The following is a 17591-nucleotide window of genomic DNA, read 5'->3' as shown; positions in this document are numbered from 1 at the left end:
AACAAGAAGCAATATATGTGCAAATTAAATATATTAATTTGAATTTGAAATTACTAAACACATCATCATATTTGATTTGATTTGATAATATTTTAAAAAATTATTACTAATTAATATAGTAAAATAAATACATAAGTGTATATTTTTATAATATATCACCATACGTGGAAGAAGGAAGTATAAAAAAATTAATATATATATATAAACACATATTTTTGTTAAAATCAACGATAATATTTTTATAAGATAATTAAAAAAATAAAAAACATAAGATATGAATGAGTAATGGAGTATTATTTTTTTAATGTATAAAATCTCTTAAATCTCATCTAAACGCAGCCTATCTTTTTAAATCACAGATATTTCATCCATATAATAATATACACACACATTCTTGATTTCTTCTCCAAATCTCGAACCAGATGCTCATAAAGCAGCTTAGCTCCTCCTTCGATGAATACAATAATACATATACATAATCATAATCACCAATTGATTTGATTATTTGCAGGCTGAGGCCACTTCTGTAAAGTAAATCCTCTGCAACGACGACAACCAACCTTCAACCAAGAAGTTAACGGCAAGGTATCACCACGATAAGCTTCCCTTGTTTGCTCATAAATCGCCCAACAAACCTTCCTTTTTCCATTCCATTCCATTCCATTCCATTGACCCTACCTCAATCTTTTTCCCTAATCCGCATACCCCACACTCACCACGCTTTGTTCCACCAATCAATCTTTTCTGGATCTGTCTCAGTCCGCCGACGCCGGAGCTCCGGATCCAGAGAGCCGCGCGCTTTTGAATTTCCCGATGCTGGTGATGATTTGTGTTGTCGATTGTTTTTTTTTTTTTGGAATAATTGAATTCGATAGTTTCTGTTCATTATGCAATTGCGGAATCGTCGTGTAATTGCTGTTTTTGATTTGAAAGGCGAACGGGGGAATGAAATTAGGGTTTACGAATAGTAGTGGTAAGAGTTGTTTTCCTGCTATTGTGATTTGGGAGACGAACGGGGGATGAAATTAGGGTTTATTTTGATTTGAGAGATTGGGGATTGTTCTTCAATAAAACTGTTTGAAGTGAAGTGAGGAGTAAAGGCATCGCTGGAATTAGGGTTATCACTCATCAATGGTGTCCCCTGGTTTTTTCCTGATATGCATGCTCCACTCTTTGGTCGCCATTACCAGTGGAGCTCTGATGATGTTCTATAGAGAGGAGATCTATGTGTTCAGCCATGGCCTAGACCATGCCAGCAAGATTTTGGGGTCTACTCCCCATGATCAGCTGTTGATCCAGACATCAGACTCGTTTTCGGGCCTGCTTCTATTCGCCATAGGTTTTCTTTTGTTCATGGTTGCTTTTGTCAAGGACAGGGAGTTTCATGGCTTCTTCGCGAGGGGTTGTGTTCTTCTCCACATTGCAATGGCCATTTGGAGAATTTACTTCGAGAGGAAGGTGGAAGTTCTTGGCCACGATTGGCTGAGGCAGCTCATTGGAGACATTGTTTTGGGGCTTTCGTGGGTATTCTTTCTCGTGTTTTCGTGGAGAGAGAAGTATGATTGATGCTGGTATTTTGTTGAGGAGAATTCGGTGTGGTATTGCAGCTATTTGCGCCCGATTTTTCTCACTCGACGAAGAATGGTAAGATTGGAAAGAAGCTTTTACAGGAAAATTTTTGAGGGGATTTTAAGAATTTGTGTAGACTGTGGATATTTTTCTTGTTTATTATTATTATTGTTTTCTTTCTTTATAATTTTCGATCTTTGCGCTTCGTTGTTTATTTATTGTATATCGATTAAACTGTAAATTTTCTCTTAATGGTGTAACTTGTTTGAGCCTCTGTTTAAAATTTGATGCTTGATCACTTCTTGCGGCGCTAATGATTATTGCATTCGACTTGGTTCATCAAAAAAATTGCATACTTTGTTATCTCTGTTTTTGCTAGACATCTTTACATGATGTATTGTACTTTCTACGGATGAATATCCGTCATTCTTATCATGGCCACGCGCTTATATTTGTATTAGCATGTTAATGTTGTAGTTTTGTTTCCTTGCCGTTATTTCTGTTAACTTATATTTATTGATAGTCTGCAGAGAGGTTTCTTTGTCGAATGAGTTGTTCTGTCGCCAGGGGAATGAATGTTTTTATGTTTAAAGTGAGATTTGTATCGATTTTTTTGAACATTTTGAATTTGTTAGATGATTGCATTAGCATTGGCTTTCTCTAAGACCATGCAAGCATTTGCAAGATTGTTTGGTCTCTGAATTTTGCCTATAGATTTGTGGGTTAGGGTTAGGTCATATTCGGAGTAGAGTAATGAGTTCATTATGTTCAAAATTTTACAGCACTATCAAGCTGAGTTGCTCCAGCCCAATATGTATGTTATTGTTCCAGAGAATTAATACAACCGTGTCAAATTTGGTTTTAAATTTTAGATGTTCCAAGGCTTGGTAGCTTTTCCTTATTTTTATTTACTCATAATTTATAAATTATTTTAAATAAAAAATAATGGTAAAATAATGTATGTCAAAATTATACTTCTTTAATTTATCAAATAATAGATTAAAATGCGATGAGATAAATATTTTATAATTTGGTTATTATTTGTTAAAATATACTTAGGGTTTGTTTCATTTTGTATTTTTTATTTGAACAAATATAAGTTGAAATGGATAGAGAAGGCCACATTTGTGATTGACGTTGTCCTCCATTTAGCATAAGAATAGAGCTTTTTGGGCAATTGGAAATCCTCTTTTTATTCAAATTGTATGGCTTATAAACATCGGGAATTTGTGCCTCCCTTTTATCAGACTTCCACACCAACACGACAACATTATTCATTCCCTCTATCTCTACGTATCTATTCATCATCTATTATTGCTTGTCCTTCCTTAATCACTCCAAATAATTCATACACTCATCTCTTTTCAACATCAATTTTCAAAAGTAAAAAATATCATCTCTTTACAATAAACTACGATAATTACATATTAAAAAAAATAATAATAATTTGAAATCAAACTCCAAATAAAAGAATCTAACATCAAATGAGCATCCAAAAATGGCCGTGAAAAAGAAGATAACGACATACATTAACATTGCCGACTCCACGGCACATGATTCCTTAGCTCCATCGCCTTTTTCCTCGATTCCCCGGCGCCCTCCACCGCCTATAAATTCTCGTTCCTCCATGTATTATCACTTCATCATCGGCATTTCACTCTTCCTAGCTAGTTTCCTCGACAACTCTCGTCATATCGATCATGGCAGACATCATTTGCGGCAACTGCAGCTGCTTTGACAGGACACAGTGTGTGTAAGTCCTCGCCTTCTTCTTCAACTTCATTTCGGCGTTTTTCATTATTCATTGAATTCTAACATAAATATATATTCTGTCAATATGTTGTAGGAAGAAGGACTCCACGGCTGAGGCCATCGAGCCCGCAAGGTATGCATGCATATATACATACATATATATATATATACAAGACTATTATCGATTTTCTTGAATTTCTAACGAGGTTTGGTCTGGTCGAGTGACTTGCTTTCGTTTGTGCAGCTACATGAATGCTGGCGGCGTTATGGATGCTCCGGTGGCGGCTGAGAACGGCGGCGGCTGCCAGTGCAAGTGTGGGCCGAGCTGCGCCTGCCCCAACTGCACCTGCGGCCATTGAATCAATTCGACTACTCATATCGCATCTTTATATATTTACATACTACCAAAATAAAAAGATACAGTTGATGAATAGTCCCTATTGTACTATTAGTGTTACTATGAAAGGGGTGATCATCAATAAGTTAGTTGTGAGTGATTGTTGACAGTGTGCTTTTAGTGTTTTCACCAATTATGTAATGGTGTTTATGAAGTAATTAATATATATATATTGGTTGCTACTATCTTTTTTTTTTAATGAGCATCCCCATACATATATATATAAACATCATAACAATTCTCAATAGACACTAATAACATGAAAAAAAAACTACATACAAGGAAACAAAGGAGCTATCATAGTGAAGATAGTGAGTGATGGATGCTACAAGAACACAAGCATCAGTGCACCGAAAAGGGTTGTCGATTCCAGAAATGAGAACACGATATTCTAACAGCATCGATGGCTAGGCGCATAACGTTCTCTCTTCAACAAATCACACGGGAAACAAGCATGCACAGAAAAGATAAAGAGTAGCTCTACGCAACTCATTCAGTGTGAATTAAAGCCGTGGAGAGAAAATGGCATACATACCGTAGCATTAAAAGCGCACTATATCCTGAAGGCAGTCGTAGAAGTGCGAGATATTAATCTTCTCTTTGCCAGAATAGATGGCTTCAGCGCTACCTCCGAGTTCGCCCTGAGCAGCCATTTCGATAACCATGTAGATCTTCTTCAGGGGCATCTGGAGTGAGCATCAGGATAAACCAATAACAGTAGTGTATATCAGCAATTATGTTGTCCGTCCTGTTGTATAATGATATTCGTAATATTATGTAATAGAGGTTTGTTGTTGGAATAGACTTACATCATTCAATGCTTCTGCGGCAGAATCAATATCGTCGCTTGAGAACACATTGAGCTTCTGTAGCACCTGTGAGGAGAGCGGGAGCATTAATAGGTGGGGAATCGACTCGCAACACATACATCAGGAATACAATCTTCGGAACCACAAAGCTTATACTGATTTCCATGCCTCAAATGTATCAATATCATCAACAGTTCATGTTTCCCTTACCTGCTACCCCGCCTTCTTTCATTTTTTATCCCTCCTTTAAAATCACCAATTCTTAAGCCCAGAATATTATCATTGTTATTACATTATCCATTTCCACATAACATATCTGTCCTAGATCCGAAAGAGCAAAGCATGATTGCAATTGCAAGAATAGACACGATTTTATGGGTCATTACGGCAAAGAGTTTAAAATGTCTGAAGTTAGTGAGGAAAGCGAGGTTATTACATACCTGTTTGGCATCTTCTTTCTTTAGTGTTGGAACATTGTAGGAAACTGAGAATGCATCCCTAAGGCCAATAGAATCCAGGAAATTGACTTCACTTGTGGTTCCAATAACAAGAACTTTTTTCCCCTGAGAAAATAAACACAAATGTAAATCATATATTGTTCAGAAAAAAAGAACTAACAAGACTATATAAAATGACTGAAGGTTATACAAGACAATCGTGTTAAAGGAAAATTTGGGAAGGAGTTTCAAACTAGAGTTGTTTCCACTCATAGTTTAATTCTCAAATCTGCTCAAAGATTGCTCCTGATTGTCATACTATTTTCGACTTATGCCCCAGAGGAAACGGATGGAAATAGTGTGATTACCACAAATGATTTCCATAAATTCTCCACTTATGAGCAAAGGTAATCACTAGTGTAGTGCAGCAAAATATGGAAGCACCCGCCAGCCAAACATCAAAAAATTAAAATACCTTTGGAGGAAGCCGTTTCAAGAGCACCAACAATGTCTGAGAAATTAAATTTGAGAAACGAGGTCCAAGCGCAACATACTCCAGTAGCCTGGAAAGCAAATTCCGAATACATGGATTGCTGGGGCATGCTCAATAATTAAGATATCCATTTTCCAGCATAATAACGTTACCTTTCAATATCATCCAGGATAATAATGCTTAGTGGTGACTTATAAGCATCTTCAAATACCTACAAGGGGAACCAACAAGCAAATTGTCCTCAATACAACCAATACATATGTGTATATATATCAATTTGCAGAGACACGACACTATGATGCATTCTGAAGTATATATTTTTTCAATCAACAACGAGCTGCTTGGAGTCGGCAAATGAAACTGGGTGACGAGCAGAATGAGATACAACTTTTCTTATTAAGATATAGCTATCCTAGGCTGTAGCCTAGACTAAGATAGTGTTTAAAAGTAGAGTGAACAGACCTTAACAATCCGAGCACATTTAGTAGATTCACTGAGTCCAATCATTGTTTCAGCAGATATCTAAAATATTAGCAAATAAGGGAAATAGTGAGAGAGAGATTGTCAAAGACCAAAAGACAAAAAATATCACTACCAATTTATATACTTACTATCTTAACATAGGGGAAATCACTTTCAATACCAATTGTTGAAGCCATTGCCGTCTTACCACTGTCCAAGAAAAAAAAAAAAGATTTTGTTGAAATAAATTCTACACATATAATCAAGGAAAATGCGATTTTTTACCTTCCACTTGGACCTTCCAGAAGACAAGTAATAAGTGGACTTCCATGACTAACTTTAACTTGTTCTGCCAAAAGCATAGTTCTTCGGTAAATATGGTCGTGCCGTGGCCCACAGTCCATGATGCCATTAAGTCTGAAGGAGAAATAACCCTTCATAGCATCAAAGAAGGCGCTCACATTTGTTTCCTAGATGATAACTAATTACTCTCCGTTTCTACAGAATAGTATTAAATAAATGATCGGTTACCATAATATATCTTTGAGACAAATGATCATACACACCCAGCTAATAGGACCAGAGGGAGGAGAGTCAAGAGAAAGACTGTTCAAGAAACTAAAACAGCTCAAATAAATATTAAAATATAAATTGCTACACTTTTTATACCAACTAAAACTTCCAAACCATGCAGTCATACTACTTCCATTTGTATTACTGTATTTTAATCTCGACTATTGCATATTCCTATAAATTAACAGCAGCTCTTCATACTTTGACGTGTTTCAATTACATATCTTTAATCTGATTCAAAGAAAACTTAGACGCTGGAGACTAGTTCCTGGCAGATTTCATGTGATTTAGAGAACAGCACAATGAGTTTGATAATATTTTGTAAGCCTAACATTTCTGAGAAATAGGAGGTATTGGAAATGCCTATGATCCACGGGGTGAATAAAAAGCCCCGGTTAGATCATGAAAATTTGACCTTAGCTCTCAACTTATCACAAAGGAAACTTAAAATGGCAATACGGCCCAGCATTTACTGAAGATATTTACAGAAACCTCACAGTTAATTGTGTACAAAGGAATCTCAGAAACAGACCACGGCAGCAATCTCAGACTTGTCTACCATTTAAGCTGGATTTAGCATAATGTTACTTTTGCAATAGATCAACCAATCTTTACTGTTATCCACTTCCAGCTGATATAACTGGAAGTTATTAGCCTAATCTGCCTAGAAGCTCACATCAATATTATCTTGAAGTTCACCATTAAATGCATATATGTATAGTGAAGTTACTTGATACATTAGCAAAAGAACTTTCATCAGGTAATTGTTCATACCTGCAGCGCTCAAGATCATCTGTGGAAGCTCCAAATGCTGGAATGACTTCTTGAAGGGCATTCAAAAAATCATCCATGGTGACTTTGATGCTTTCCTCATCCACTGGTTTGGTAAGATCATCCATACTTAGTTGCCTATTCAGTGCATATGACACTGCACTTTTTACAACACCTTCAAGCTCTGCTCCACTATAATTTTTTGTCCGAGCAGCTGCATCCATAAAGAGAAGTAATGCCCTCATATTTTGTTAGATTTCAAAAACCATTCTGTCTTGAACTCAAAAATAGGCAATACTTCCACACATTATCTTAGACAAACAAGCAGAAATTCAAGTCCAAATATCAAATTCACTCTCTGGGATACCAAGCAAATCACATACCCAGCTCTTCCAAATTCACATCAGGAGCAAGAAAGGAACTTTCTTTCATCTTGTTTGTATGAATCTGAAGAATTTGCAAACGGCCATTTTCATCGGGAAGGCTGATCTCAACTTGAACTTCCAGGCGTCCAGGCCTGAAAACCCAGAAAAGTATCATGATATATAGATACACTCACTCTGTTAAAGATATACTGTGCATTTGCAGACAAATCAGAATGCCAGTATCTGTAAAAAAATCGATACAGAAAACCATTTTCACCTCAAAAGAGCTTCGTCAAGCAAATCTTTCCTGTTTGTCATTCCAATAAGTAACACATTGTTTAGAGATTCCACACCATCTATCTAAACAGCAAGTGTTGTGAGTTAGTAATCACATAATATCAGCTGAGTAGAGGTGGAATGAAGTGGACCCCCACCTTCATACCAATAAACTCCAACAAAAAGCTTAAGATACCTTGGTTAGAAGCTGGTTCACAATACTATCATGTACTCCAGTCCCATCTCTGGTTGAACCTCTAGACTGAAAAAATAAATCCAAAATAGTGTAATGAAATAAGAACTTTACAATTACAACAAAAGAAGGTACAGCTGATCACATGATTTGACAAATATATTAGGTTGGATGTATTAAAAAAAAGGAGAACACAGAGGCTGGGCATACGTATATAGAGCTCGTGGAAATTGTAAACAAATAATCAGGATGAATTTCACTGCTACCCAGCTCTAAAGTTAATGTAATACTATGCATTTGATCACAAGTCTCATCGAAAGTTGCAGCCCACTACCACGGGTAAAAGTAAGGAGGAGAATAAGAGATGGAAGCTATTCTCAGGGAGAGAAAATAAAAATAAAATTCATAATAAAATTAAAATCCTGAATCCTGTACAATAGAAATTCTGTCTTCATAATATTTACCTTACAAATTGCATCTATTTCATCAAATATGATGATATGCAAGACACTTTGATCACCTGAAAAATGAAAGAGAAACAGTTAGCCAACATATCAAAGAACAAAGTTTAGCTCTCTAAGTTTCTACCTTTGGTTCTTTGATCATTTTCAGCATCAGCAAATAGATCCCGCACATTCTTCTCAGTTTCACCAACAAATTTGCTTAACACTTCAGGCCCATTGACAATCTAAAATTCAAAATCATTAAACATAAAAACAAAGGGTGGTAGCAACATAATGCATAACAACATTATCTAGAGATTTAACTACAGTAATTGAAGGACTTCCAGACAACTATCAAAGATCATACATATAAGCGAAGTAGCATTGATTCATGCAATAAAATATCTTTTGATCATTTACCTTTGGCTCCCTCCCATTCAACATTTTTCCAATTTGACGAGCCATTAAAGTCTTTCCAGTACCAGGAGGTCCATAAAGCAGCATACCTTTAACATGCTTGATACCAAGTCTGCATTGGAGGACATTCACAAAGCCACATAAGAAAAAATAAGAATTGAAAAGTTAGCCCATGTCAGTATAAATTACAAGATGTAGAATTAGGAACATTACTTAGAGGTGACATGTGCAGGGAAAACCCTGGAAGCGAAAGCCCTACGGAATATGTCAGCAAATTCTTCACTCAAACCACCTATACCAAATGACTGAAGATTGAACTCTTTGTGCCTAAATATGTTGCTACTAGCAGCTTCACGCTGGTTGACAATCTGAAAAACTCAGCAGAAAACATAACTCACAGAACTTTATACAATGATTCAACGCATTGCATTCGATATCATAAAACAAGACATTGCCGCATTTTTCCAAACCTTTATTCCACTTGAATGTGAGGCTTCAAAAATTATGTAGGTTTCAGCTGACAATATCCCTCTCTCAATGCCATTTGATTTTTCTTGCCCTTCTATAGTAGCTTGATTGACAGTAAATATATATCCATTGCCTTGATATTCAAATGTCACCCTTTGCCCACTTGACATGACCTATATATAAAAGCAGTGTTGTTTTGAGAATAATCCAATATGCAGCAGTGATAATTTATCCAAAATCTCTCATTGTATATATTTGATATCACTTAATAGATTTGTAGATACAGAAAGTGCATAGATAGAAATTCCAAATACATTATGACAGTAACTTTTATCACATTCCAAACTCCAAAGGAAGAACATTAAGTAGACCACATAAACACCCTATAGCTGCGCAGGTTAGGTAAAGACTTCAATTCTTAAAAAGCTACTTATATCAGCTTCTATTGATTACAAAGACTGAGATGAAGCTCCAACCTGGTTTGAAAATCTTTTGTGAATCTGCTGGGACAAACGAACAGCATCCAGCTGCATGGTAAGACAATTCAGTTTGTAAGACATAAGACATAACAAGGAAAAGTAATAAAATAGCAGTAGAGAGGTACAAAAAAAATAAATAGATAACTTAACAAGTAGAAATGAGAAAAGAAGGGGAAATAAAAAGTTCAAGGCAAATACCTGTTCATCCTTTGCCCCTTTCTTTACAAACTCCAATTCCAGGGTTAGCAATGCAAGGTTGAAATTTTCAGGAGGGATAAACCTAGAATTGTAATAGATTATTGCAAAAATAGTGCAGCCAGAAGATATTCATTTTATCAACAGCTGTGAAATGAAATCTAATATACCTGCTAACAGATATTGAGTCTCCAGTGGAGACTTTGGCAAAGCGCCGTTGGATGGCATTAAGAGCAATTTGGCCACTAGGAATAGAATCATGCCCAGTATATTGAAGTTAAGATCACAAATTAAATAATGGAAGAATGCAACACCAATACATCATCTAATAGCTTGCTAGTCTCACAAATATATATATATAAATACATTATCCTGTCGTTCCAGCACGATGACATTGATCTAATGATGTCAAAAGCAGAATAAACAGCAGGAATCATATTGGTACTAGCAGAATCACTTAATAGAACAGATATAATTTGCACCATTCAGGATGATGACCCTTCAGATTTCCACTAGAAAGCTTCTAGGAGATTGAGCAGCTCACTAGCTCATCATCACCCAACAGTTATATTTAGTATTGGTTTTCAAATTTTACATAACAGATCTGTCAGATAACCAAGATATAAGGTTTGGCTCTGTAAGTATCATTCAGTTGTGTTGCTCTTCTTCATCGGAAACTGAAACTATCGTATAATAAAGATAGAGAAAAGGAAACAAACATCAATAACTATTTCATCAACACCCAATTGTCTCGTATGCACGAAAAATATAATTCAATTAAGCACCAGCTGAAAATGCAAATAAAATAATTCAAATCAAATCAGCGTAAGGTTCTTCAAAAACCTAACAGGTGTAGCACTAGCACCGTTGGTTAAAAATTGAAATCAACTGGTCAATAAAGGACGATTCACACACGATCAGCCCCAAACAAACGCAAAGCAAATGCATCTCAGCTCAAATCAAACGTCCCAAAGTCCGCACGCTATAACACATATTCTATGAACTAGAGAGCATCGAAAACCGAATTGTATCGCAATTTGCATACTAAAAAAACAATCACGCTCGTGCGAAAATACACAGCACGAAGCATCGACAGAGTTAAAATAAATGAAAGTAGCAAACACAAGCGTGCAGAAGTTGGAGATCGATTAAAAAGGATATGCGATAGAAAGCACGAAGACATCGCCGACCAAGGCGTAGGCAAGTCTGGATCCAGGTAGGATGAAATTGCGGAGATCGGAGGGCGAGCAGTAGGCGAAGTTGGTGTAGGCGAGATCCCTCGATGGAGTGTTGGTAACAATCATCGCCGGCGAACGTCCCGCCATCGTTCAGCTGATAGACTCTACTCTGTTTGGTTCAAATGAAAGTAGGGGAGGGATTTTAATGGAAGAGGGGATTGCGAGGGAAGGGATGGGAGGGACTTTAATGGAAGAGAGGGGGCGGCGAGGGATGGAAAGAAAATATTATTGGAGGCTTTTGGTTTTTTTTGCAATTGCACTACAAATGGAGTTTCTGCACTTCAATGCAGAGCTATTTTTGACACCACAGATGATGTTTGTTACAGTACAAACTATAGCAACGCTATTTATGACGTTATCTTGTTTTGTATTTTTTTTTTTCAAAAAAATTACATATTAATTCTTTTATTTTTTTAAATTTTTTTTAAAAATAATATTAATTATAGATATAAAAAATAGTTTAAAATAATTTATAAAATAAAATATTAGAAGAATATTTTTTTTTTGAAGTAAAAAATAAAGTTGTTAGTTGAAGTAAAAATACTACATAAAGTGTGTGGGTTAAAATAATATTTTTATATTTGATTAATCAATAAATGGAAAAAAAAAATAAATTAGAAATAAATAAAAGAAATAAAAATTTATTAATTTGTTAATAAAATATCAATTTTAATGCACTTTATTTTACTTTTAATTTATCGCATTTTAATATAATATTAATATTTATAAAATTCTTTACGCAAATACTAAAATTTTAATTTTTATTAAAATTACAAACATATTATTAAATATATAATTATTTTAAAAATATTAACCATTAAAATATTATTATTTATAAAATTTATTACAAAATTAAAAAAGAACGGAACAAAATATGAGTGTGTTTGTTGGGAGTTTGGATTTTGTGTTGAGATTGGAATAGTAAAAATTGTGATATAAATAGGGGATGATACGGTGGAAAAATTTTGAATGAATAATGAAATTTTATCCAAATCCATAAAAAAAACACACCCTATATGTATGAAAGAATATTATAATGTAATTTAAAATATTTTTGAAGTAATACTGAGACTTTGTCTCTATTTTACTTTTTTATTCCACATAATTTTGTTTTTTCTTAAAAAATATGATTAAATATTTAATTTTAATTTATAATTATTTTTATTAATATATTTTTATTATTTATTAATTATATTTTACCTAATTTTTTTATTTACAGTGAATACAAAATATATGAGACAGAATGAATATTTTTTACGGACAATTTTACTTAAAGAAAAAAATAATGCCATTTTATTTTGAAACGTAGAATTTATTTGGTCGGGTTCCGACCTATTCAATTCATTGCCAAAGGCCCGCTTACTTGAAGCCCGCATCAGATTGTGAAAACCGGGTCGGGAAATGGATCGTGCTCCCGAAGTCCAGGCCCACGTAGACCTCAACACGCTACTACGGCCTTTTCACATTTCCCACTGTCCCACTATATATATACATTTCAAAGCGCTTGTAGTTTTTCGATGATCCAGAGTACGGCGTTTCATCTGGCGACGGCGCGAACCCAAGACCAAGAGCAGCAACCACACACTCGCTCGCCCACTCCGGTTTGGTTCCAATCTTTGTTTGTTTGTGGATTTTATTCATGGCGGAGTCAATGATTATACATTAATATATCGGTCCTTGTGTTTGTGTATAAATATGTATATTTGCAGAATCCTGTTGGGAAACGGAACCCTCGTATGGTAAATTCACACTGCCGAGGGAGTTGATTGTGGGGAAAGCTTGAGAGAAGGCTCTCCAGCTTGAGTAGAAATCTATCCAGCCCTAATTTGAGTCGAACGTCACTGCGATCTATCTCATGGAGTCGCCGACGCCGGTTTCGCGATACATCGCGAGCTCAAAGTAAGCCCCATATGCGTGTGTGTGTGTGTGAGAGATTTTGCTATTGGATTTTCTTTGTGGGAATCTGTGTTTGCGGGTTTGGAATTGCTGATTTGTGTGGTGATTTGGTCAGGAAAAGGGTTTTTCCCGCCGGAAGCTCTTCGTCGGCGTATAAAGACGCTGAGGTGTTGGAAATATCGCCTCCGGCTAACCGAACATCGATGCCACCCATGTCGTCCAAACAAAAAGAGGTGAAAAGCTTGTTCTAATGTATTTTTATGCCCCCTCTCCATTTCGTATGTAGTTGGGGATTTTACTGTCCCTATTTATATGATCTCTGGGCTTTGGTTTATCTAGATATCTGATTTATCCTTGAAAGGTTTTCTTTTGTTTTCTCTTCACTGTGAAATTGATTTGTGAATAGTCATCTTCTTGGTATTAGAGCTGCCGAAGTATGTGTTCTTTTTTATGTTGCTTTTAGATTTACAGCATTGATAGTTGCAGCAGCATCTGCCCCTTATATTAGTTAAACGTGCTTTTGATATTGTAAGTGGTTTTGAGGCTTATCGCTATTTGCTAGTTAAATGTAGTTTTCTGTTTGAGATAATTTGTGCAGCCTGACTTGAGTACATATTTGCCCTGCAGTTGGGTTGAAACAGGACCTGTTTCCTCTGTGGTGGACTGGCATGTGAAATATTGACATAAACTTGCAAATTGTTTTTAGTCTTCTGGTCATTCAAACCTCGAATGAAGAAATGCTTTTGCAATTTGTTTGTATGAATGCAGATTTTCTGAATATGTAAAATTGTCTGACTAAACTGTATCGCTTGTGGTGCATTTCTGGTTTGGTAAATATGAGATTTATATATATTGAGATTTGAGGCAGCATAGCAACATATTGTGTGCTATGACATTTCATAACTTGTTAGGATTCATTGTGTGCTGGGCATCCTTGTATTTTGGGATACTGTCCTGTGTGTACTGTGTACTTAATCACAGTTGTGGATGTTTTACATTTAAGTAAATGAAAAGTTGTATATTTCTGAGTTAACTAATTGTTAAGACAAATTATTTTAGAAAGGGGAAATTCTGGAAATAATTTTGATCATCTGTGTGATGGCAAGATCCTTTATCTTTCTTAATTATTACTATTATTACATTTGAGATGATTTTTAATTCTCTGTTAATGCTTCTGTTAACTTTAAACCGAGTGGCTCATATAATGTAGTATATTTGTTAGCAGTTAACTTTAGTGCAACTTCTTGAATTAGGTTATGAATTGATAAAAATACACTATGTCTATTTCATGCATTGCATTCTTCAGAACATAATTAGCTTGCTTTAGTTTTTATTTTTCTATATTACCCCATTAACGGTTTGTCTCTGAATAATATCATTTTAGATGTGTGCTAACATCCAATGTTCCCCATTTCTTGAAGGTTATTCATAATGAAATAATAGATGTTGACATGGACGATGACCCTGAAGAAATTATGTTGACTGATGGTGAATTTGATCCAAGTGGCAAAGGCAAGGTAGAGCAAAGTTCTGGCGTAACTCAATAGTTGCTTTTAAAGTCTCTCAGCTTCCTGTTTTCCTATTTCCATATAATGTACTTGGCTAATTTTTATTTTCTGCTAATAGGAAGTGTTGCACCATACTTTCGCTGAATTCAACAGTTTATTAACTGGCGAATCTGATAGTAATATTCCGATGCCAAATTATGGTGTTGCTGGCTTGCATGATTCAACCTACGTTGACGACTACAGCCCTGATTTATTCTATGAAGAGGATGAATGGATAGATACCTATTATGAGGACATACTGTTCGATGATTATACTGTGCTAGAATCACAGTTTGATCATATGGATATTCCACCTGGAGTGGAGGCACCATTCCCATGGTTTCCAAGTTCACCTGGAAGTGATTCCAAGGCATTACCAAGCAGCGCTCCAAGTAGTACTGGCTCACTACTTCATATGGATACTGCTGATCATGCTTCTAACCCATACTGTCCTCAACCCTCATTTCCTCTGAAACACATCCAAATAGGAAACCAATCAACTCCACGGATCAAATCCGTCGGCAGTACTCAGTTGAATGTTGACAGACAACATGCAAAGGAGAAGCTGCTAACTTCTATATGGAAGGAGCATAGTATGGGTCTAAAGAATCCACCTACTTCAAGTAGCACCTCCAATTCCTTTTCACAATACTCTAAGGCTCCGTTTCCTCATAAGCATGGCAAGGATGTTTTGCAGAGTTTGTCAAAGATTAAAAAGAAGTCTCGTGCATTCCACCCTATTTTGTACAATCAGCCTCCACCCTATGTGAGTAATATTAGCAGTCCCAATAGCCATCCTCCTTTGAGCATTCCAACAACGGCACCTGGACAGGGAAATTATATGCCTGTTTGGAAAGATCCCCTAAATATGTTTGAACCTCTTCTGGGCTCTTCTGAAGTTTATCCTGGTGGACAATTCTCAAGCTGGACACCAGATCCTGCCATTGATCAAAAGGGTGCACCTCCTATGGATACTTCACTGACCCTCACAGTAGAGCCAAGAAATATGGATCAAATTCTCCAGAACTTTGACTCTTTTAAGAAGTTTGATACTGTTGAAGATTATGACGATCACCACTTCTCTAAAAATGGTTCTTCTGCGAAACTGGTGAATACTACTCTTGAATGTACTATATTCTTGTGCCACACATCCTTATTTCCTTGCTTTACCGAATCATCTTTACTGAATGATGCAGGCTCCAAAAACTTGGGCCAAGAGAATACATGAAGAATGGAAGATTCTGCAAAAGGATTTGCCTGGTAAGTTAAAAGTCCACCTATTTTACTTTTAAATATGATGCCACTTCTTTATATGTTGGTTTTTTGCATTTGTTAGATTTATTGGATTGTTTTGCTGACATTTCTGAACAATTGTACTCACGGCATATTCTTCTGATATTTGAACAGACAAAATTTTTGTGAGGGTCTATGAATCGAGGATGGATCTTTTAAGAGCTGTGATAGTAGGGGCAGATGGAACACCGTACCATGATGGCCTCTATTTCTTTGATGTCTTCTTTCCGACCAGTTATCCCAATATCCCCCCTGTATGTTTATGATTTCTAAATCCAGTGTGTTTACAACAATACTAGTTATTTCTTACTTTGACACTTTTTTACTTGTTTACTACTGTTTGCAGCATGTCTATTACCATTCCGGTGGTCTCCGAATCAATCCTAACTTATACAATTGTGGAAAAGTGTGCCTCAGCCTTCTTAACACCTGGTCGGGTAGCCAAAAGGAGAAGTGGCTTCCTGGCACATCAACTATGCTACAAGTTTTGGTATCCATACAGGGGCTGATTCTGAATGCCCAACCCTACTTTAATGAACCTGGGTATGCGACTTTAAGTGGTTCTGCTAGAGGAGAAGAGCGATCTTTTGACTACAATGAAAAAACATTTATGCATTCCCTGCAAACTATGGTTTACAGCATGAGAAGGCCTCCCAAGGTATGATAAATTAATGTTTCACTATGACTAGAAGATTTGCTTTACTGCCTTTATTTGACTCCAAGCTCCATTATGTTTCATGTGTAGCATTTTGAGGACTTTGTTATCGGGCATTTCTGCAAGAATGCCCGTGACATTCTGGTGTCGTGTAAGGCCTACTTGGAAGGGGCCCAGGTGGGCTGTCTTGTGAAAGGCAGTGACATTCAAGATGTGAATGAAGGCGACAAGAGCTCCTCACACCGGTTCAGGAGCAATTTGGCTCGGTTCATCCCTGTTCTGGTAAATACATTCTCCCAGATTGGAGCCCAGGGGTGTGAAGAATTTCTTTCATTGGCCTCGAAGGCAAATGTGCCTGCTCCTGCTACTGCTCCTGCTCCTGCTCCTGCTAATGCCTCCTGGGTAACCCCAAACTTTCCCTTAAATTATTGATAGCACAATTTTGTGACATGTGAGGTATGCGCACTCCTACTCTAGGGTATTATTATTATTATTATTAGTTGGCTTGGGAATGCATAATCATCGGTCATATTCAACAATAAACATGTGTATAAGTGGATATGATTCTAGGTGTGCATTTTCCTCCTAATTCTTGGTGATAATTGCAGAGACAAGTTATGCTACTTTGTTCCGATCGTTTTGTGCTTTTCCTAATGTGAATATGGTAAAAACTAATTGCCAAAATTTCTTGTGGTTTTTTTTTTTTTCATATCCTTTTGAGTTTCTGTTGCTGTGAAGTTCCAATTGTGTGTGAAATATTTTTGTTTTCTAATTAATAGGTTCTACATGCTAGCCCATTTTAGAACCCCTGTTCTGTTAATTTAGCCTAGATTTAAGTTTTCGAACACAAACAAGTTAAGCTC

The 17591-nt window shown here is 36.2% G+C and overlaps 3 protein-coding genes across 3 annotated transcripts; 2 read left to right on the top strand and 1 right to left on the bottom strand.

The window, feature by feature from the left end:
- Positions 1-365: 365 nt before the first annotated feature.
- Positions 366-3903, top strand: LOC127254785 (uncharacterized). Its single transcript, XM_051280060.1, has 4 exons — positions 366-1644; positions 2352-3322; positions 3416-3454; positions 3566-3903. The coding sequence occupies exon 1, from the start codon at positions 1132-1134 to the stop codon at positions 1564-1566; it is 435 nt and encodes a 144-aa protein (XP_051136017.1). The 5' UTR covers positions 366-1131; the 3' UTR covers positions 1567-1644; positions 2352-3322; positions 3416-3454; positions 3566-3903.
- On the bottom strand, positions 3762-11595 carry LOC127254783 (vesicle-fusing ATPase-like). Its single transcript, XM_051280058.1, has 21 exons — positions 11262-11595; positions 10270-10366; positions 10103-10184; positions 9902-9952; positions 9428-9598; positions 9171-9325; positions 8961-9069; positions 8686-8785; positions 8562-8617; positions 8101-8166; positions 7906-7988; positions 7647-7780; positions 7267-7477; positions 6205-6336; positions 6069-6129; positions 5920-5979; positions 5610-5668; positions 5440-5527; positions 4968-5090; positions 4528-4593; positions 3762-4404 (listed from the first exon to the last, which is right to left on the bottom strand). Exons 1-21 carry the CDS (start codon positions 11422-11424, stop codon positions 4261-4263), a joined length of 2211 nt encoding a protein of 736 aa, XP_051136015.1. The 5' UTR covers positions 11425-11595; the 3' UTR covers positions 3762-4260.
- A 1235-nt stretch (positions 11596-12830) lies between these two features.
- On the top strand, positions 12831-17360 carry LOC127254175 (probable ubiquitin-conjugating enzyme E2 25). Its single transcript, XM_051279123.1, has 9 exons — positions 12831-12938; positions 13047-13236; positions 13349-13466; positions 14655-14750; positions 14860-15888; positions 15977-16040; positions 16188-16327; positions 16420-16731; positions 16819-17360. Exons 2-9 carry the CDS (start codon positions 13193-13195, stop codon positions 17158-17160), a joined length of 2145 nt encoding a protein of 714 aa, XP_051135080.1. The 5' UTR covers positions 12831-12938; positions 13047-13192; the 3' UTR covers positions 17161-17360.
- Positions 17361-17591: the final 231 nt, after the last annotated feature.

Source organism: Andrographis paniculata, unplaced genomic scaffold (genome assembly GCF_009805555.1).
Source record: "Andrographis paniculata isolate CXL003 unplaced genomic scaffold, ASM980555v1 Contig52END, whole genome shotgun sequence".
Taxonomy (NCBI): domain Eukaryota; kingdom Viridiplantae; phylum Streptophyta; class Magnoliopsida; order Lamiales; family Acanthaceae; genus Andrographis; species Andrographis paniculata.
Note: the sequence above shows the minus strand (reverse complement) of the source record. Positions and strands in the feature narration are given on the sequence as shown.

What these genes read in the sequence shown, in the direction of transcription:
- LOC127254785 (XM_051280060.1), top strand. Translation starts at nt 1,132, where the DNA reads ATGGTGTCCCCTGGTTTTTTCCTGATATGCATGCTCCACTCTTTGGTC.
- LOC127254783 (XM_051280058.1), bottom strand. Translation starts at nt 11,424, where the DNA reads ATGGCGGGACGTTCGCCGGCGATGATTGTTACCAACACTCCATCGAGG. An exon ending in AAGGGGCAAAGGATGAACAG is followed by an intron (nt 9,953 to 10,102) that starts GTATTTGCCTTG and finishes CTTACCATGCAG; the next exon opens with CTGGATGCTGTTCGTTTGTC. An exon ending in AATGTGCTCGGATTGTTAAG is followed by an intron (nt 5,669 to 5,919) that starts GTCTGTTCACTC and finishes TTCCCCTTGTAG; the next exon opens with GTATTTGAAGATGCTTATAA.
- LOC127254175 (XM_051279123.1), top strand. Translation starts at nt 13,193, where the DNA reads ATGGAGTCGCCGACGCCGGTTTCGCGATACATCGCGAGCTCAAA. An exon ending in ATCCAAGTGGCAAAGGCAAG is followed by an intron (nt 14,751 to 14,859) that starts GTAGAGCAAAGT and finishes TTCTGCTAATAG; the next exon opens with GAAGTGTTGCACCATACTTT. An exon ending in TCTGCAAAAGGATTTGCCTG is followed by an intron (nt 16,041 to 16,187) that starts GTAAGTTAAAAG and finishes ATATTTGAACAG; the next exon opens with ACAAAATTTTTGTGAGGGTC.